This window comes from Passer montanus, unplaced genomic scaffold, assembly GCF_014805655.1.
Source record: "Passer montanus isolate IOZ18808 unplaced genomic scaffold, ASM1480565v1 scaffold15, whole genome shotgun sequence".
Taxonomy (NCBI): domain Eukaryota; kingdom Metazoa; phylum Chordata; class Aves; order Passeriformes; family Passeridae; genus Passer; species Passer montanus.
The window spans coordinates 14,317,220-14,339,088 of NW_024362051.1; the positions used below are offsets into that span (position 1 = coordinate 14,317,220).

General features: G+C 48.9%; 1 protein-coding gene across 3 annotated transcripts in view; it reads right to left on the bottom strand.

The window, feature by feature from the left end:
- The window catches only part of NR3C1 (nuclear receptor subfamily 3 group C member 1), a 62,941-nt gene that overhangs the window by 14,213 nt on the left and 26,859 nt on the right, over positions 1–21,869 (bottom strand). For all 3 annotated transcript variants that reach the window (XM_039701199.1, XM_039701198.1, XM_039701197.1), the window contains 3 exons: positions 11,451–11,614; positions 7,460–7,576; positions 2,312–2,590 (listed from right to left, as the gene is read on the bottom strand). In XM_039701199.1, the coding sequence (XP_039557133.1) occupies positions 2,312–2,590; positions 7,460–7,576; positions 11,451–11,614 (560 nt within the window). The remainder of the gene's footprint in view (positions 1–2,311; positions 2,591–7,459; positions 7,577–11,450; positions 11,615–21,869) is intronic.

Consider the following 21,869-nt stretch of genomic DNA (forward strand, 5'->3'; position numbering starts at 1 on the left):
ACAAAATCCCAGTAGATATGTGTGTGGTTATGTGGAGCTGATGGTCAGTCAGATACATCACGAAAGGCAACAATTACAGTTCACATACACTGTAATTCACTGGGCTGCCTTCCAAAAATAACAGGGTTAGCTCCTTTTCACAAGAGCAGCCTGCTAGACAATAAATGATTTAATATCAAATGTTCTTATTCAACAACAATTGCACACTGAACCTACAAAGTAAGTAGTGCACTAGTTACCAGCATGAACTGCTTCTAATCTCACACGTAGCATGAACAGAGCCAACTGAAGAGGGAGGAAATGAGTAAAAGCTGGCAACTGGTCCCCCAAAGAGTCTGAAAATGCCATCAGCTTTGGATTTGCAGCACCAGCTCATATCAGATGCAGCCTACACTTACCAAGAAACCATCCTGCCATACGGAGCCATTATTAGAGCCTGAATACAAGTTGATTTTATCTATTTTTATTAAGCATCTGACATCTAAAGAGCTCATAACATCTGAAGAGCTGCTTCCTGAGGCTGTGCCAGCACAGCCAGCCAGTGGATGTAACAAACTTGGTGGGTCTAAACACAGCCCCTGGCTTTGGAGCCACCAGGAGGGACCAGCTTTTGCCTCTAAATTACAAAGAAAGGGTTTCAAAGTGATTCCAGTCTTTCTGGGTCAAACCTTGAAACCTGTGCTCAAACCCTCCCCAGGAAAAGGTTATTTTGAAATCCCAGCTAAAGGGTTTGGCAAGGAATGCTGGCGTGCTGTCAGCATGGCTGATGGGCTACAACAGGAGCAGGATATACAAATTAAACACTCATGAGGAACCACCTCAGCAAACAAAAGAAAGGAGATAAAAATGATAAGAATAGTTGCCATTAATGTAGCTATTAAAGAGAAGATTGGCATTTTCATTGAGAGCATAAGCTCTAACCTGAAGGGTTTGGCTAATTACAAACATCTCTGCTCAGCAGAGATGATGAACAGAGAAGTGTTTTATAAAATGGAATCTAAATCTGGATCTGGGAATAGCAGATGGTCTCCCAAAAACCTGTCCCAGAAGGAAGTGTGTGCATGTGAGCCTCTCCTCGAGCAGACTGAGCTAATTCAGCACAAGTGCCCAGTGCAAACAGCCCTGACACAGAATGCCAGAATCACTGAGGTTGGAAAAGCTCCCCAGGATCACTGAGTCCAACTGGTCCAACCTGTCCCACCTTGTCAACCAGACCCCACACAAACCCTGCAGTCACATCTCTGCTGGACACAGATGGATTTGAGTTTTCCAGCCTTTCCTTCCCACTGTTAATTTATTTCCCTTGCTCAAAGAGACACAGTTATGACTCATAAATCTCATTATCAGGCTTTTTTCTTTTTTTTTTTGGCAGACCTGTTCTGTGATGTTATTTTTGGGCAACCTATGCGTCATGGAGGTGTTTTTGCCAGGGATTCTGAGAACAGGTAGTGAACAGCACTGACAGGGGTGAGAGGGAGATAAACACTGGGCTTTGTTCTGTAGGAACAAACATCTTCAGCTCCTCTTGGCCCTGGCCTCTCCAAGACAGATGCCACGTGTCATGTCCAAGGCTGAGATCTGGCATCACTTCTTCTGTGCCTCACTGTGTCTTTAGGTGGGAGCCAGAACAGCAGCAAACCTGCCCAGGTAAGAGTCACTTTGAGCAGAGCTGGAGAGAAAATAACACCTTGACTTCCACCCTGGAGCTGGACAGTGAGGGGGAGTCAGGAAACATCCACCCATGAACGCAGACCCAATGAGCCAGCACAGAGATGTTGGGCTGCAGAAGTCAGGAGAACCTCATTGCTATAAGTGTTCAAGAAATAATTGTTTACTGCCCAGAGCAGCTGTGGCTGCCCCTGGACCCCTGGAAGTGTCTAAGGCCAGGCTGGACACCTGGGACAGTACAAGATGTCCCTGCCATGGCAGGGGTGGGACTGAGTGGGCTCTAAGGTCCTTCCAACCCAAACCATTCTGGCATTCTGTGAATCTGAGGTGGAGACAGAGCTAATACAAATAGTTCTCTGTAATACTTTTACAACAAATACCCATTTAAATAAGATTTTCAATATGCAATGGTCAAAGTGCTCAAATAAAATGACCCAATTTGTGGCAAATAAATGTTTGCATCTGTCATTTTTTCCGCTCTTCTGCTCCGGAAGTACTGGAGCCGTGAAGAAGCCCCGACTCTACCAACACCTCATGCACACAGCTTTGAAGGAGAAGAGGCAGGTTTGGGCTGAGCAGGAAGCCTGCAGGACCCAGGTCCAGCAGGAAGCCTGCAGGCAGCACCCCCGTGCCCGTGCCCTACCTGGGATTGCCTTTGCCCACTTGACGGCAGCGACCACCTGGCGGCCGCCCAGCATGTTGAGCGTGGAGAGGATCCTCCAGCTGGAGTCGGGCAGGGAGCTGTCGTAGCCCGAGTAGAGCACCTCGGGCTCGATGACCTCCAGCAGGGACACCAGGGTGGGCGTCAGCTGTGGCAGCGAGGCGGGCACGATGCTCTTGCTGCCAGCTGCCTCCGGAGCCTCGCGCGCGCCCGCCGCGCCGCCCTGCTGCAGCCCCTTGATCTTCTTCTTGGTCTTCCGGGCTGCAAAGGGTGGGGAAAGGAGCACAGGTGAGGGCTGGAAATGGATAAACACAGCGCAGGAAACGCTGCCCTGCTCCCCTGCAGCCGGGCAGCGGAACCTGCACAGCACTGCTCGGCAAAGCCGGGAATTCCGCACTCGTTCCAAGCAAACTTCCACTGAAAATAATGCCTTGCATTTTAATAGGAGCCACATTTATGCCAATGCTTCAAAGAGTTCAGCAATGTCTGCAGGTACCTTAGGAGGCTGAAAAAATCCAAGGCTGACCCTAAAATACAAGGCTGAAAAATCCTAAATTCCAAAGCCATCTCTAAAAGACAAGGCTCAAAAATCCTAAATTCCAAAGCCAACCCTAAAATACAAGGCTCAAAAATCCTAAAATCCAAAGCCAACCCTAAAATACAAGGCTCAAAAATCCTAAAATCCAAAGCCCACCCTAAAATACAAGGCTGAAAAATCCTAAAATCCAAAGCCAACCCTAAAATACAAGGCTGAAAAATCCAAAGCCAACCCTAAAATACAAGGCTCAATTCCACCACTGGAAATATCTGCAGGACTGCACACTTTAAAAGTTCCTTTAAATAGCAAACACAAAAACTAGGCAAAAGAAAGGGAAAAAAATATATTTAATGGGTAAAAAGTTACTGGATCTCTCAAGCCAGGGAAAGCTTCTTTTTTTTAAAAAATGCTGGGCAGGAGAAACTTTTTCTCCTGCCAGCTCTCTTGCATATAAATCACTGCTGCGTAATTAAACCATAAAACTCATTCGCCAAATAAATAAAACACCACACAGAGATGTTAACTGTAAACTACAAAAAGTTGGAGCACCAGTTTTATTAGCATCTTGTCCCTAATGGAGTCTCCTGCTTGGCTGGGGCTCTGCTGCATGCAGCGGCCACACGGAAGGAACTCGCTGCTTCAGGGGGAAAGGAGCCCAGCTCCTGCCCTGGGTGCCTTGGCTCATGGAGGGATTTCTGCTCTGGAACTCCGAGATCAGGCTGTAGCCCGTAAAACACCACAAAGTGTGGTTGTGCATTCCAAGTCCCTCCTGCCTGTCCAGAACCCCTGAGCACCCAGACTGCCCCAGCCTGCAGTGGCAGCACACCAACCCCTCCTGGACCCGCTCCTCCCAGAAATCAGCTCCACAGACAAGGGATCCTCCTCAGACCTCGTACAAACTGCATGTTCCCAAAGTCTTCTAGACTGGCCACACGTGCCAAGCCTGCCGTGAGGGAATAGCAAGAGTTGTTTCCTTGGAGCAAAGAGCTTCTTGTTGTTCTCATCTCAATTTTGAAATGGTCGCTTCAAAATCCTTTCATATTCTGTTTTTTTTTGCCCCATTATCCGTGTTCTGAAGAGCAAATGAACTGCTTTGACTTAAATTTAGAAGCACATGCCTTCAGCTTCCTGCAGACACCTGGATGGAGTATTTCCAGCCCAGAAAGCCTGATAAAATTATAATCAAAATAAACAGATCTGATAAGACAAATTATTATGCAAGAATTTTTATCAGGCTGCTACCAGTCCTGACTTAGATATATAGCTGTACCTCACAAAGAAAGAAGAAGGTTGAGATAATGTATTTCTTTGCAATTAATTTTTAAATAATAATAAAGACCACTAATTTAAAGCCAGCTCCTTAGGGCACGTTACAGGAGATAACCCCCACAGATAAACTCAGCACGGAGAGAAAAGCATCCAAGATTTTCTGTTCAAAACAAACAAAGCCCCGAGCCCCAGGCTCCTGCAGTCTGGCATCCACCAGGCTGCAGAGGCTTCCTCCTCCCTGCCTGGGGGCAGATGGCCCCAGCACCTGGGCCAGGTGGGCGAGGGACCTGCCCCCACCCCGGCAGCCCCTGCCCTCCCCAAGGGGAACCAGACCCAGCCCACTGCGGGCACGGCAGGGCAGAGCACCACAACTAAAGATTCCTCAAAAAAATGAAAGAAATTCCAAGTGAAGACTGCAGAAAAAACTAATTAATTGCCAAGTTTAAATGTAAAATGCAGCATGAAAAGCCAAAAAAATGATGAGACCGTTTTTTAGAGGCATAAAACCTAACAATAAATCTTTTCTTCCAGCACATCACAAAGAGAGAGGGTGCCAAGGAACACCAATTAACGGTGGGAGCGGAAATGAGAACTCAAGGAAATAAAGGCTGGAGTACAAAATATCATCTTTGTGCTGTGTAAATCTCTGGTACCTGCAGCTTGACAGTTTGATGTTTTTCCAGTCCCCTACGCCCCCAAAAATATGCAATAGAGAGAATAAAGTTCCAGAAAAGGATGATATGCAGGGCCAAAAGGATGACTGATGGACCTGAGGTCTTCTCCAACCTTAATGGTTTTATAGTAAAAAAGGCTAACAGAAAATTATCAAGTGACTAGAAAGAGCCACTTTTAACTCAGGACAAGAATGGGTCAATTAAAATACAAATTAATGAATTCATTAATTTAAAAATAAATTAATTTTCTACCCAATAGCTAACAGTGAAATCCACTGTAGGTACCAGAAAGTGAGAAACCCAAAACAGGGCAGGCTCCTGGGAAAAGCCCAGCAGGAAGTCAGGAGAGTGCAAGGGGCCCAGGGACTGAAGGGCTGGACACTGGGGTCTCTCCTGACCATTCACTGGTTTGCTACAACCAGTGTTTATGCACTGAGGATGCAGCTGGGGGCTTTTCAAAAAGAAATTACTGTCTAAAAAACATGCAAATTTAATTCTCTTTTGAACAACAGTCATTCCTGAACTGTGAGCCTCAAATAGACAAGATAAACTGGATATTGGTCTCTTCTGCACATTTTGCTGCCTCTCAGTTTGCTTTTCTGCATGACCACTTCTCCATCTGCTCAGATCTGTCCCAAAATCCTTGTTTTCAGGGCATTTTTCACCCTTTCACACTACTCTGGGTTCTTCCATTTTGTGCTCCTGAGTTTCTAGATTCCTTTTCCCTCTCAGCCATAAAAGCTTCCCTCTCCCCACCTTCTCCAACAACTTATATAACAAGATCCACCCTCCAAAACCTCACTCTTCTCTAGGATTCTCTGTGCCAGAATTCAGACAAACCACTCTGGAAGGGCTCCAGCCTACATGAGGAGAAGTGACAGGAGCCCAACGTCATCACCCTGAAGCTTCTCAGGAGGGAAAAGCCCACAGTGAGAGCCCTAAGCCTGAGTGTTAGAGAACTGTTCCTTACTATGAGAGCACTTATTCACATAGATAAATCAGTGAATGGCACAGATGTATTTTGAAAACAACTACGAAGAGAATAAACAGAAATCAACCTTAACCAAAATGCATTCTTTCCCACCTCAAAACCACACCTGTGGGGTTTGGCATTATTTAAGCTGCCTTAGGCTCAGCTGTTGGGTGTCCTTGCCCCCAGCCACTGGCAGGGCAGTGACCTGTCCCATGGACCAGGCAAAAGGCCTGTCCTGCTCTGACCCCTGAAGGATGAGGTCCAGCCCACTGGGAGTGTCCAAACCCCAAACCCAGCTCCTGGGAGACACTCACTGCCCATCCACAGCCTTTAGGGGTTTATTTCAGAAGCCACTACTGTAGGTTTTGGCTGTGACCTCTCCTCCTGCACACATAATGACAACAGCTCAAGAAAGGGAGCAGCAGCATCCCACCCACCCCGAGGAGGGGGTGAGCCTGGAAGGGCAGGTCCAGTCCCCTGCAGCCCAGGAGAAGCCCAGGAGAAGCCCAGGAGAAGCCCAGGAGAGGTGGTGCTGTGTCCCCCTGAGGAGGCTGGGAGCACAAGAGGGAGGATGTGCTAACACAGACACCAGGCTGTGCTTCATTGATCTCTTTAACTTATCACTTACACCTCACCAAGGATGTTAGCACTGACTGAAATGAAATTCTGCTCATCCTTGGAGCTGACAAATACATCTTTGACATTTTTATTTTATCTGACAACTCTGATTATACACGGACCACCAGGATAACTGCACTAGTAAGTGCTGCGTTAATCTCTGCTGCTCAGGGAAAAATAGCAAACATAAAGTGAAGCTGACACCAATAAAAGTGTTTTATGCCATTTTACAACTGCTGTTAAATCTCTGGTTGATGTAGCCTTCAGATTCTCAGGAGTCATTCAGGACTCAGCAGAGAACAATGTTGTGGTGATATGTTCAATTCAACCAACACTTTCTAGAGAAATTTTGTCAGATATTTAAGAAGTATTCACAGCATGAACAAAAGTACTTCAACTTTCCTCAGCTGGAAGACGTAACCCCCACTCCCATCCCTGTCCATGGTCTCAGTCAGGTCACTCAGCACACCCTCCCATGGGTGTTACACCTCCCTCCAGGTGCTCTCCAAGCTCTGCTGTCCCACATCCCACGGAAAAGCCCCGTGATGTACGTGCTGAGAGGGATGAAGAACAACCCCTGTTTGTGCGCGTGCCTCAGCCTCACTTGTGCTGAGCACACCGAATGAGCACACCAGGAGAAGGCTCAGCACAAGCCCTGCTGCATCTCCTTACAATGCCCACAGAATGCAGCACGGACTGAAGCTGCCCCCAGCAGCTGCCCTGGCAGTTGCCCTCATAGTTTTCCTGGCAGTTTCCCTGAGAGTTTCCCCACCAGTTGCCCCAACAGTTGCCCCAACAGTTGCCCTGGCAGTTTCCCTACCAGTTGCCCCACCAGTTTCCCCAGCCGTAGCCCCAGCAGTTGCCCTGGCAATTTCCCTGGCTGTTCCCCACCAGTTGCCGCAGCAGCAGCCCCAGCAGTTCCCCAGCAGCTCCCCAGCAGTTCCCCAGCAGTTCCCCAGCAGCCCCAGCAGCTCCCCAGCAGCAGCCCCACCAGTTGCCCCCCCAGTTACCCCAGCAGCAGCCCGGGCAGCAGCAGCCCGGGCAGACAGTGCTGTTACCTTCCAGGTTCATGCCCGCCTGCAGACACTTGCGGTAGCGGCACGCGGGGCAGTTCTTCCTGCGGATCTTGTCGATGATGCAGTCGTTCCTGCCGGCACACAGGTAGTTGTGCTGCCCTGCCACAAACACAGACGGACAAACATCAGCTCCCCACGGCACAGCCCTGCCTCAGGGACAGCAAGGACCACAGGAAACCTTCCCTTGCTGCGCTGCCTGCCTTGCAAAAACATCGGCACCCACCCGATTTCACACACCCAAACCCATTCCTCATGTTTACATCTCAAAGCCAATACATTTAGGTAAAAAACATTATTTTCTATTTGTTAACACCAGGCAACTTCTGTTTTTAAAACTATTTCCCCCTGCATTTACCAAAGCCACCTTCTACAGCAGGTTTCCCATTTCTCTAAATAGTTTGACATGAGACATAAATAATGTGCACAAACACATTCTGAGAAACACTTGTAAACATTTCTACAGAGCACAGACACAGCTTCATCAGCTGGACAGCCATGAAACCTTCCTGTAACTTACAGCCTGACCTGGACAAACCAAATTCTCTGACATTTTTATGGATTCACAGATTCATAACAAAACTGGCGCTGAAAACACAAGTTCAAGTACATAAATTAAAATAACTCTATTTCTTAGCTGCTTAGAGCAGGGCAACAGAAGTATCTATTCTTAATTATATGAGTTATGTGAATGAATGTCTGAAAGTAACTTATTTAGGGAAAGGTATTACCAAAGAATAGATCCTTCTCCCAGACAGGGGTCAAGGAGCATGTTTTTCCAGAGGGCAGAAAGCTGCAGCCTGGGCTTTTACTCTGTATTGCAAAGTACTGACAGTACAATATTGAGAGAAACAAACACAGATTTTCCGAATACTGAATTATTCACAACAAAGTCCAAGAGTTTTCTCACAGGAAAACAGCTTGGAGAAGGAATTTCTTACAAGTCAGCTGTGAAAATTATGGGCATGCAGAGTTCATTCCTATGGCTTTGGCCAAACTTCTCCAGTGAAGCGCCTCAAGCTGATATTCCAAAGAATGTTTTTCTGAATGACCCCCCCACCTCTTGCACTCAGGGAAGAGGAGCCTTCCTGACCCTTGTGCCAGCTTTGTGTGTGATTAATTCAGACAACAGATCCTGCACCCACCGATCTGGTTGCCATTAGCATCCTAACACACAGAAACACACAGAGCATGAGCTGATGCCCAGCACTGCAGTGGAGCAGGGACCACAGCTCCACGTCCCTCCACGCTGTCTGGTGAGACCAGTTTCACCCCTCAATACAGGCACTTCAGGGGAGGATGCTCCCGAGCTGCTCCCTTCTGCTCCTAACAAAGAGCTTCCTCTCCACGAATGCTTGGTTCCTTGTGTTTACTGCTCACCAGCTCTTGCCTTTTCTAGGACCAAGCTACACGATTTCTTTGTGTTATGCTGCAGCAAAGCCTCTTGTCACAAGACCATTTTGGGGGAGAATGAAGGGATCTTGGTGCACTTGGTCCTCCTGCTGCCCAGGGCTGTGCCAGCAGCAAAAGGAACATGCTCCAGTTCTCTTTGCTGCTCAAACCCAGACACTCCCCAAATACTGCTAAAAACCAGGAGTGAGCCAAGGCAGGAGTTTCCAGGGGGATCTGGGGCACACAGGGACGTTTCTCAGAGGCTGGCCAACCCATCCCCATCACCATCCCCATCCCATCCCATCCCCATGCTGCCCACAGCCCTGCTGGCACCGCGGCTCTGACACAGCGTGGCACCAACAGCTCCGTGCCCATGTGAGCACAGCAGCCTAAAAAAGGTTGGGAATTGCAGACAAGGGACTTGGGGAGATGGAAGGGAAACTGCTGACAAAGAAGGCTGATCTGGAGCAGAGCAGGAGGGAGAGGTGCTGGGGAGGCTGCAGGGAGGGAGGCGTGAGGAGCTGGGAGCATCCAGGTTGGTACATGGGTGAAGGGCTGGGAGCTGAGCAGGGCTGGGGCTGGAGAAACTCCCTCATGAGGGCTCTGGGCTCTGGAACACCACGAGATCAGAACTAGAAAATGCTATCTGTGGCCAGCCTGGGCTCCTGAAGAAAGGCTGTCTGCCTGAAGAACTGCACATACATCGACAGCTGCTGTCCCACCTTCACCCTTCCTCTTCTCCTCTGCTTCTACTCTTTGCTGAAAAGATGCACTTTATATTGACTTCCTAGACACTGACACTTCCAGATTCTGTGACTATTTCTGTCACAGTACACAGGCCTGGAGGCAAAGGTGGAAAGAAGGGCTTTGGCTAAAGGCCGGATAATGAGTGTGCAGAGTCAGCTTGATCCGAGCACTAACAGGTGCCTGGCAGCCACTAATAGAAAGGATATTGCAGAAACAAATTCTTTTTACATATGTTCCTAATAAGAAAAATGCCTATAAAAGACAAAACCAAATTATTTGTTCCTTAAAGTGAGGACTAGGACTAAGAGATCCTGGAAGCAGTCCTGCAAACATCCATGTCATAGGATGGAAGGGTTCAGGGTGCTCAGTCCTTGGTGCTGGGGCCCAGCTGACAGGGTGGTGATCGATCAAAGGCTCAACTTCATGAACTGGGAGGTCTTTTCCAACCTCAGTGATTCTGGGATTCTGTGAGAAGTGGGATAATTTGTGGCACAGTCAAAATGGAAGCAGAGGTGAGCCTCGAGGAACTGATTGCCACAAGCCTGCTTACATTTTTAATCTCAAGACAGTTGATTTCTGGTGTGTCAAACCCAAAAGGAATCACTGGGGTGATTCCTTCCTGTATCAATACTTTGGTGATTTATTTAAGCTTGAGAGCAGGCAAACCCATGGCTATGGCACCTGTCCAGCTGCCTTATAAACTGTCTCCTGAGGGATCTCTGGTGACCATGTTTTAATCAAAGGTACAGATGATTATTTGCTCTGCACTTGAGCTCATACTGCCTTGTTGTACTTCAGCTGCCACAGAGCCAACACCCCTTTGTGACCAGCAGAAAGCACAATGTGAACCTGACTTTCCTGATCCCTCCGAGGGGCTCTGCCCTTCCATGGAGCTCCCATGGCCCCTGGTGAGCCAGGAACTGGGGGAAGTTCTGCTTCTGAGCACTGAATGGTGGCTTGTCTCCGTCAAAGAGCCTCCCTCTCCTCCAGCAACCCCAGCGTGCACAAAAGTCAGCAGAAAGAGCCTGGTTCAGAGGGGCTGCACGAGGAAGGCACAAGACAGGAAACCCCGAGGGCCAGAACTAAGAACAGTGTTCTTCAGACCTGAGGAATCACCATCTTCCCAGAAACACTGGGAATATGCTCCAGTTTTCCTGCATGTGATACTGAAGCACGGTCAGATCTTGAGGTACAACCTAGTCCCTCACAAAATGGCTACTGATGCACCCAAAAATCACACAGTCCTTATTCACATTAGTTTTCCACCATCTCTGCTTTCCAGAATGGTTTTCTGTAATCACAACTAGACAGAAATCCCAGTGATCCAATCCCACACACGTCCCTGGTACCCAGTGTCCCTGCAAATAACACCCAGGGACATGGATGCAATTCAACCAGCATTGTTTACAGGAAAATGACAATAACCTCACACACAACAGATTTACCAAGTTCCATGTAAGTTTTCTACACAAACCAACTAACCATAAATTGAAAAATCACACACTTTACAAATCTATTGCACACAGACAAATATCTGTATAAAAATGTGACAAATAAACAAAAACAACAGTGAAAGAAAATGAAAGGGACAAAAGCCAAAACAACAATAAATTCTTTTACCCAGAGTGAATGGGAGCATTTCATCAATGTGAATGGAATCCATGCTTTGCATAATGCACCATTATCAGTGTGATTTACTATGACAAGATCACTGATCTAACGCATGGGCTGTTCAGGAGGATTCTGGAAAAACCACGGCTGCTGGGTTTGAAAACGCATGATGTGCGTGGGGATCCTCCATTTACAAGCAGCTAACTGCAATCCAAGCAGGTCCTACCTTCCACTGCCCTCTTGAAGAACACTTTGCAGCTGCCACACGTCAGGACACCGTAGTGGCACCCGGAGGCCTCGTCGGAGCACACCAGGCAGAGCTTGGGAGGTGGTCCCGTAGTTGCTGAGGTTGTGGATGGAGAAGAGCTTACATCTGATCTCATTCCAGGGCTGAAACAAAGCAGAAAAACACCTTTAATTGGGAGACAGGCTCGTAGCTGCCAGGAACAGCTGCCCTCGGTGGGGCAGCTCTGCACACAGAGCGCACAGAAAGAGTTAAACAGGGACTCCTGTAAAACCCCAGAAAAGCTGTATGGATTCTTCACGGCCTATTTGGCTGCCTCAAGATTCCTTCCCTTACACGTTTCTGAAGCCAAGTTTCTTGCACAATTATCCCAGCCTTTAAAATTGACTCTTTAAACATGCTCTTACTCCATATTGTTTCCATTACTGCCACATTCCCTGCAGTCTGCACAAGGGCTCCCTTCCCAGCACCACCACTGCCTGCTCTACTGGGATACTCTTATGCAAGAAGCTGTGCAAATTGGGCCATATAGCAACAAATATTCACAGTAACAAGTGATCGTTTCACCCCTGCAGTTCAGGAGAAGAGTGAGAAATATCCCTCATTTCAGGATCTGGATGTAAACACCCAGCCCAGCTACAAATGAAGGACTGGTTTGTTAAGGAAAAAAACCCAAATCCCTCTTAGAACAACAAGCAATCCATCCTAATCACCTTGGAGCTGCTCCTGATCCTCAGGGCTGACCCAGCAGTGCTGGCCCAGAGCTCAGGGGCTGGTCTGATGGTGGCTTATCTTCTCTGGTATGAAGAGAGCTGCATGGCACCCTTATGGACCAACCACGATCCTACAGACCAGCCATGATCCCACAGACCTACCCTGGTCTGCAGACCAACCAGGCACTGCCCCAGAGCCCTGGAAAGGCCCAGCTGCTGAGTTCATCCACCTCCACACCAGGAAAACCTCCTTCCATGGAGGGTGGCAGGCACTGAACAGCTGCCCAGGGGTCACGGAGTGTCCCTCTCTGGCCACAGCCCAAACCCACCTGGACACGCTCCTGTGTCCCCTGCTCAGGGTGACCTTGCCTTGGCAGCAGGTTGGACTGGATGATCTCCAGAGGTCCCTTCCAACCCAATTATTCTGTGATTTCCAACTAAGTTTGAAACTCCTACAACATGATTTCTCTACTGCCTGCTTCACTTGAAGCTGATTTTCACAGAAAATCCTGTTCACCAGGGTTCCAGCCACTCTCCAGATGAAGCTAGAAAAATGACACTTTTATTTAAGGTTTTGGTGCCTCTCCTTGGAAATGCTCCAGACCATCCACGTTCCCTGATGTGGGCTTAGCATTTGTATGTGGGATGGCTTGTGCATGGAAAATTCCTTTTCCCCTCCTCAAGGAAGTCTGACCAGATTTGGTCGCACATTTAGAAAAACCCACAGCTCCAACACGCTCACGCAAACCTTCAAATTCCATCCCAAATGAAGCCATTCCAACACCTGGGAGCTCTGCCTTTGCACAGGTCCATGTGTGCCATCCCCAGAGAGCACCTGAGAAATGGCCCATCCAGTGATCCAAAGGACTTTGCCATCCTGTTTGGCCTTTCCTGCAGGGATCGGGGCAATCAAAAGACAAGGAGCAGGATCCTCCCACTCAAACACAGAGGGATCAAAGTCAAACCACAATAAATGTGTCAATGAAGTTCTCACTTTGGCAAAAATAGAACCAGAAGGCAGAGAGAAGTGAAAATGACTTGTGTTAGGGGGAAAAATGAGACAGCACAGGCAGGCAAAGACCTAAGGGATGTGCAGACCCCCTGAAACCAGTGTCTGAGGTGGGGAGAGGCTGAGCTGTGTCTCAGAGCAGAGAGGGCTGGGCAGAAAACACCACAAACACAGCCACAGCTTCAACGTGCTGCAAGAGCAGTGGGAAGAGGAGAGCAGAGCAAGACCAGAACAAGGGTGGTGCAAAGCCCTCAGCGGAAAGGCTGGCAGCAGGAATGGAGCAGAATGAGTCAAACTTGAGGAAAAAGGGAAGAAAAAGGCCCCTCTTTTCCCAAAGGAAGAATGCTTCTTTCCAGAACTTGGAAAAGAACTCGAATCTGTCACATCGCTCCTCTGCGTTCAGAAGCATCTGTGGAATGTTCAAGAGATCTCCGTGGCTGTGCCACGAGGCTGCCAGCCCCACAGCGTGTCTGTCAGCTGGAGCACACATCCTGCTCACCAGCATGGCACGGCTCTCCTGGCTTGCCCAATTAATCGCTCTTCCTTTAAGGAGCAGCGAGCTCTGACCAGCCCCTCTGGCTGCACAAGGCGGGCTCAGCACCCGAGCCAGGGCAGGATGCACCCCAGGCCAGCCCCACCGACCCCGTGTCTGCAGGAACACACATCTTTAATTCCAGCTCACCCTGCTCCTGCCCTGCCCAGCAGGCCTGCCTTCCTCAAGGGCACAGAGCCCCAGGAGCAGCTCTGAAGGACGGGGGCACTGCCCTGTGCCCCCTGAGCCTGGCACTGCCCGGCTGAGCTGGCACCTGTGGCACTGCTGACACACCTGGGGAATCTCAGCAGCTGAGATTCACCTCCACTCCTGCTCTGCTGGCTCTGGCCAGGTTCTGCTGCTCCACGGAGATCCCACCAGGAGCCCAGAGACAACACGAGAACCTCAGGCTTGAGAGCTGCCCTTGGTTCTCTGCTCTCTCACAGCTTTCCTGTCTGGTCATCAGACAAGTAATTCTGACCTCAAAGCTTTGCTTCCTTTCATGTGATGCTCATATTACTTTATCCTTCTGTTTTTTGGGGTTTTTTTTCTTCTCTCCCCAGCTTACTGATGCACTTGGAAAAAGAAATTTGTTTCTCTACTTTTAGATTGTCATATGCAAAAAAAAAAAAACCCAAATGAAAAACCCAACACTTACCTCAAAACCAAGCAATACCCCTTCTACAAGCAGCACTCACTGTCTGGCTACTCTAAAATGCCTTATTTTCTCTAAAGGTTTAGGCCAAATAGCTCCTTTTCTAAGACTAAGTATCTCAGATTAAACACTGAAGTACAGGCTAGGAGCTTTGAGTTTAAATAAGGAATATATAACTAGAGAACTTCGCTTCATTAAAATTATTAAAAAGATGGAAATATCTTTCTATGTATAGTTTTGAAGAGAGCTAATTTAAATAAAACTCTTTATACCTCTCAAATTTCTGACAAAAGCATTTTTAAGGAAACATTCATCAGCTGTCAGGGAAACCATGACAGTGCCAAACATATTCCACTGAAACTTTTCAGTCACCTTTAATTTTTAAACAGGGCTCATTTTCTCTACCAGCACCACAGAAAATGTAATATGAGAAAGAAAACAGATGATATGACTTCTAAAACTAAAAATAAATGATTACATTGATTAATACAGCAGTAGCCAGCAATCCAATCCGGGCTGCAGGCATATCTTGCCAGGCTGGCTGCATCAGATAAGGGCAATATTTACTAACGGTGTGGAGAGCTGCCAGACAGCCCCGCTCGTGGAGCAGCACCAGGAGGGACTGCAGGGCAGCAGGGCTCCTGCAGGAGCCGGCCGGACATCCAGTGTGCATCCCTCACCTGTACAGCGAGACACAGTAAACAGCTCATGTCCTCTTCCTAAGGCAGGGAAATTGCACTCTGACATAAACAATGATGGAATACCTTTCAGTATTTACAAAATTGCTTTCAACTCGACAAACCCTAATAAACTATGAGTCCTATCTAGATAAAAACTAAAAATCAAGCAGCATAGACAAGAGAGGAAAAAACCTCCCAATTTTCAGGGTTCCAAATGTGCACAAACTTCAATTAAATTTCATTTTGGGAGGCAAGGTATTAAACTTAGTGCACTTAGTAAACTTTAGTACGGGGTACTAAACTTAGTACATTCCCATGCATTTTTCAGAAATTATTCATATACAATCTGATTTTATTTATTTGTACAGACGTGTTTACGATTTCCAGTCAATGGAACACATGGGGGCAAAATGGGAAACCTTAACGAAGGGGCTGAAATGGGAAATTTTAATGAAGCGGGAAAATGGAAAGGCTTAACGAAGGTGCCAGCCTGGTAACGAGCCCTGCAGAAATGGAGTGTGTAACTAAAGCCTGCAGGTTAATCATTCACAGAGACTTCAACCCCGGCTCAAGGGTCACTGCAGCACCGCCGGGTGTGGCCACGGCTTGGGGAGGGGGGTCCTGCTGGGGCATGGACAGCACACCTGGACAGCAGGACACACGGACACAGACAGGACACAGGACACATGGACACAGGGACAGGGACACACGGACACAGGGACACAGACAGGACACAGGGACACACAGACATGGACACATGGACACCGAAACACAGACAGGGACACACGGACACAGGGACACATGGACACAGGGACACATGGACACAGACACATGGACAGGGACACATGGACAGGGACACAAACACGGACACAGGGACAGGGACACATGGACACAGACACAGATGTGGACACACAGACAGGGACACACAGACAGGAACACACAGACACAGACACACGGACACACAGACGGGGACGCACAGACACAAAGACACGGACACACGGACAGGGACACATGGACACAGACACACATGTGGACACACGGACAGGGACACACAGACAGGGACACGCAGACACACAGACACACGGACACACAGATGGGGACAGAGAGACACAAAGACACGGACACACGGACAGGGACACATGGACAGGGACACATGGACACAGGGACACAGACAGGAAACAGACACACGGACACAGAAACAGACAGGGGCACACGGACAGGGACACACGGACACAGACGTATGGACACAGACAGGGACACATGGACACACAGACACACGGACACACAGATGGGGACGCACAGACACAGAGACATGGACACACGGACAGGGACAGACAGGGACATGGACACATGGACACAGACACACGGACACACAGATGGGGACAGAGAGACACAAAGACACGGACACACGGACAGGGACACAGAAACACAGACGGGGCACACGGACAGGGACACACGGACACAGACGTATGGACACAGACAGGGACACATGGACACACAGACACACGGACACACAGATGGGGACGCACAGACACAGAGACATGGACACACGGACAGGGACAGACAGGGACATGGACACATGGACACAGACAGGCACACACAGACACGGACACACAGACATGGACACGCAAACAGGGACATGGACACACGGACAGGGACACGCGAACAGGGACGCACGGACAGGGAGCAGCGGGCTCTGGCCCTGCCCCAGCCAGGGACACGGAGCAGACGCCGGGCAGGAGGGACTCACCCTGGAGAGCTGCCCCCTGCCAGGGCAGCACTGCCAGGGCAGCAGCACTGCCAGGGCAGCACTGCCTGCTCCCCTTTGCTCTCTGCTGTGAAGAACAAACCCCCGAGGCACAGCACAGGCACGGCCCCACGGGCTGAGCCCACTGAAATACAATTTAAAAACACACCGCCCTCCTGTTCCTTTGCATTACTAAATGAAAATCACAAAAGTATTGGACTTTCAAGAGTAGGTTTGGATTAGACTTGGGAAGAAATTCTCCCTGTGAGGTTGGAGCCCTGGCACAGGTGCCCAGAGCAGCTGGGGCTGCCCCTGGATCCCTGGCAGTGCCAAGGCCAGGCTGGATGGGCTGGAGGCACCTGGGGCAGGGGAAGGTGTCCCTGCCATGGCAGGGGTGGCACTGGATGATCCTCAAGGTCCCTCCCTACCCAAACCATTGCACGATTCTCTGATCCTACGAAAAACAACTCTAGTGAGACAATGGCAAGGGGAACACTGTCAGGAACCAAAATTACTGACCCTTTCCAGCCTGCACCCCTTTTCACCAGTGCCTGAAAGGGCTGGTCAGCCTGGATCACATCCTGTCCCCACAGGACACCCCCAGACACCAAAACGTGCCCCACCACACACCCTGGCTCTGCAGCTGAACCAAGCACTGGGAACGGATTCCTTAAAGCAAGTTACTTACTGGTGCAAGTGGTATCCCCAAAGTAAGAGTAAAGAAACCATTTTCAATGTCATTGCCATCCGGGCCTCCTCCTTATCTTCCAGCAATGAGAACAATGTAAACACTAGGCTGTGGACACTGCCTGATTACATTTTTTGAATTGTTTATTTATTTCTTCATTAACTAGAGAAACTATTAATTATTTTTATATCCTCTCAGGCAGGGAAGTAGTTTTGAGTTCAAGCAGGAAGAAATTTCAGTCCAAGGCTGTTGACACTAGACTTGTCATGACTATTAAAATAGAAGTGTGTTTGCCAACTGGAAATAATTCCAGAAAGGCATTTTGCTGAGAACCTGAACCGTTGGCTTCTTCTGTCTCTTGAAATGTTTTCACTTCATTCTGAAGAGACTGAAAATTGGTAAGAACCCAGGTTTTCCTCCCAGGCTGCCTGAACTCTGCAGACACAGAGCCAGCCCTGGCTGGCCGGGTGCCACCGAGGGGGCACAGAGCCACAGCAGAGGCACAAACTGCCATGGTGACAGACCCCAAGCCGAGGTGTCCTGGGGTGCTGACTGCTCATGAAGCCACAAAACCTCCCTCCACATAACTTCCTTGCACACCCACCCCTTCTTCAGCTCTCTTTCCTATTTTCTGTTTAAAATGGAGGCCTGGATGGCTTTGGTAGGAGTGCAGGTCTTGACAACAAGCATGTCCCCAATGACGCCGTAACAAACGAAAAATCTACCCTGGAGTATTTAACCAAAGCCTGTGAGTAAAAGCCCCCAGCATTTCTGGTTTCCAGCTGCTCTGAGAACCAGGGTGATTAACACGGTTTCCTTTATCGCACAGCCAGATAAACACTGTATTAAAAACCCCTGATAAGCCAGGAAATCAGATTCTGAGCTAACGGTCTCGTTTCGTGCAGCATGTCTATGACACGGCCAAGATAATGGCACCGAGAGGGATGTGTCACTCCCAAGGCCAGGCCCAATTCCCTCCACTGCCACGGCCAGAAACTCATGGCAGAGGAGCTCCTGGTGTGCAGTGAGAGGGGCAGGAACTGTCCCTGCCACAGTCTAGGGGACTGCCACGGTTCTAACACAAAAACTGAAAACACAAGAGATCCCTCAAGCAGCACAGTCTCGGGATCATCCCCCACCTGCAGAACGCACCTTTTACCATCCCTCACACAACAGAAGCTGGCTGCAGGATTGGTGGGTTTGTGCAGCCGCAGAGCGGAACGCGCAGATCGCCAACACAACGCGGAGCACGGGCACTGCGGCAGCCGGGGCTCCAGCTCTCCCCAAACCCCGGGGAGCACCCGCCCGGGACCCCGAGCTCCCTGGGAGCTCCAGGAGGGGCTGGCAGCTCCAGAGGCGCTGGCCCCGAGGCCAGCCCCGGCCCTGCTGTGAAATGGCGCCCGCTCCCATCTTGGCATCACCGGGAGCGCCGCCGGAGCTGGAGCCGCTCCAGAGCGCCAAGGTTTCAAGGGCAAAGCTTTCTTGGAATGGATAAATGGTAATTGATGTTGCAGCTGCAACCTCAGCCAGAGCTCTTGGGATTTCAAATGTACTACAGACCTAAAGCATTTATGGCCAGAATATGATAATTAAATTATATGTTCTAAACTTTTATATTTATTACAGTGCTCCAGTAAAGCAGCCAAAAAGTCTTACCTTCAAGGGTAGAATTCATTTCTATATGAATCAATTTAGGCATACTTTTCCAAAGCTTTGTGCTGCTTTTTAAATTTCAATGTTCACCCTTCCTTCTCTAAATAAAGAGCCAGCAATAAAAGAGACCCAGACAGAAGCCAGTACCTCTTTTCTTAAATACAAACTTTACATAAAAATATTAAATCAAATTATCCTGGGCCATACCAATTGTTTATGCTTTGCTGGATGACAAAACAGCCATTTGATCTACCTGTCTTTAGAGCCTGTGGATCATCTCCAACCTGCAGGCACAGGGACACACTCCGTGCTCACAGACTGAGGTGAGCCAGGACCAGGACAGCTGCAAAACAATGCACTCTACAATAGAGTGCAAAAGTCTCAGTAGAATTAGATTTTTAAAAAAATTTTCAGGGCATCCCAAGAAACATCTCAGCCTGGAGCCAAGGAGGCTCAGGGGCCCTTGTGGCTCTGCACAGCTCCTGCCAGGAGGGGACAGCCGGGGGGTCTGGCTGTGCTCCAGGAACAGGGACAGGAGCAGAGGGAACGGCCTCAGGCTGGGCCAGGGCAGCTCAGGGTGGGCACAGCAGGAATTTCCCCATGGAAAGGGGGCTCAGGCACTGGAACTGCCCAGGGAGGGTTGGATCCCCATCCCTGGAGTGTCCGAGGAAGGGCTGGAGGTGGCACTGGGGCTCTGGGGACAAGGTGGGGATCAGGCACAGCTTGGATTTCATAACATTGAAAGTCTTTTCCAGCTTCTGTTGACTCTGGGGTTCTGTTTTAGATCTCAGCAGCCTCAGAGCTGCTCTACCTTTCTTGGAAGAGGGTTTTTAGTTTTCTGAACCTTGCAAACTAACCAAGAGCCAAACTTAACTGCCCAAAAATGTATTGTCTTAACACTGACCCTTTAACACACCAGTTCCATGGGCCAGCACTTGGAATTCAACAGCAGCAGAACTGCACTGAGACATTCTGCAGCGATCACAGGAGATTCATGAGCTCAGAGCAGCCACAGCATTTTGGCTCTTCCTCCACAGTCAGCATAGATCGGATCTGACCCCTTATTCCAGCACACATTAATGTTGTACCAGAGGAACTGAACTTAAAATATTAAACACGACTTGTTCCATTAATGACCTCAGCATGAGCCGTGTCCAGTGCTCGTGTCAATCACAGGACTGTGTGCAGGCTGCCAAAATGATGCTGTAGGAAAGGAGAGAGACATCTGGAAAGCTGATTCTAACATACATGGAAAAATATTAATGATACAGAAAGAAAGGCAGTAGAAGATTAAAGTGAACTGCAGTAGAATCATAGAATCCCAGAATGGTCTGGATTGGAAAGGATCTTAAAGATCCCCTGCCATGGCAGGGACACCTCCCACTGTCCCAGGCTGCTCCAAGCCTGGCCTTGGGCACTGCCAGGGATCCAGGAGCAGCCAGAGCTGCTCTGGGCACCTCTGCCAGGGTCTCCCCACCCTCAATATCCCATCTAGCCCTGCTCCCTGGCACTGGGAAGCCATTCCCCCTTGTCCAAGGTCCCTCTCCAGCTCTCTTGGAGCCCCTTTAGGCACTGGAAGGGGTTTCAAAGTCCCTTGGAGCCTTCTCTTTTGCAGGCTGAAAAGCCTCAGAGCTGCAGTACAGTCCTTCCACAGTCAAATAACCATCAAGACATAAATAAATTTAGAGCTGTAATTAGGAAGTTCATTTCTTCTATTCTGAAAAAAACACAATAAAATCAAGACTCTCCTGCTGCCAGTGGAACATTCAACAGTGGTCTGGACCTGGAGTTGTATCAATGTGTACACACAGACTTATTCACCAGCTCATGATTGAGCTGCACTGCAGAGCCAACTCCTGCTTTACAACAAATATCAGGAGAAATATCAAGAATGAAACTAAAAGTAATGCAACACAAATACAGAGCAGAAATAGCACCGTAACTCTGAGCAGGAAGAAGACGAGGAGAAGGGAAAGATGAAGAGAGGGCAAGAGAAGCAGAAAGGAATGTTTTTCCTTCATTCCTTCTCCAGCCCTTCCAGGAAGCTGTGTTCGAGGGGAAGCGACACTGAAGCCAGCCAGGCTGCTGAACTCCTGGGAGCACAAGCCCTATTTCCCCGTGTCCCTGCTCCCCGTGCCCCTGCAGGGAGCCCTGCAGACTCCAGGTCCTCCCTGGCACGGGCTCCCAATGCCAGGCACTCACTCACACGTGCAGCTCTTCATTATGGAATATTAACCAACGTGTTGCACTCCCGGCTCTGCTTCAGTGCAGATCTATGGAGAAGAGGGATGGGGACCCGTGCCAACTTCAGGTTTTGGCCTTGGTCCATTTGGTGCAGGGCCAGGATGACTTGGTTGACTGTTGAGTCATCGGTTGGTTCAATTGACATTATTTTACATTTGACTGGTTATTGTTCTTTAAACTTTGAACAGGAGTCCAGAAGCTCAAAAAACACCAGTGGACCAAAAAGAAAGCAGCCAAAACAGAGTTTAAACAAGGCATGTAAGCAAGGAAAATACTCTCCTTAAATGAGGTTTGCTTTTAGCGGAAACTACTGAAAAATCAAAATCCACCTTGTGGTTTAAAACGTGTCTGTTATATTCCCAATATGTGCAGGAAGGCAAGCAAGCTTTTCCCCCCAAAATAAATTAACCAGCAAATGAGAACTGCATTTTTAACGGAAATATACTGCTGAAATTTTGGATGGGCAATGGGCACGCTGGT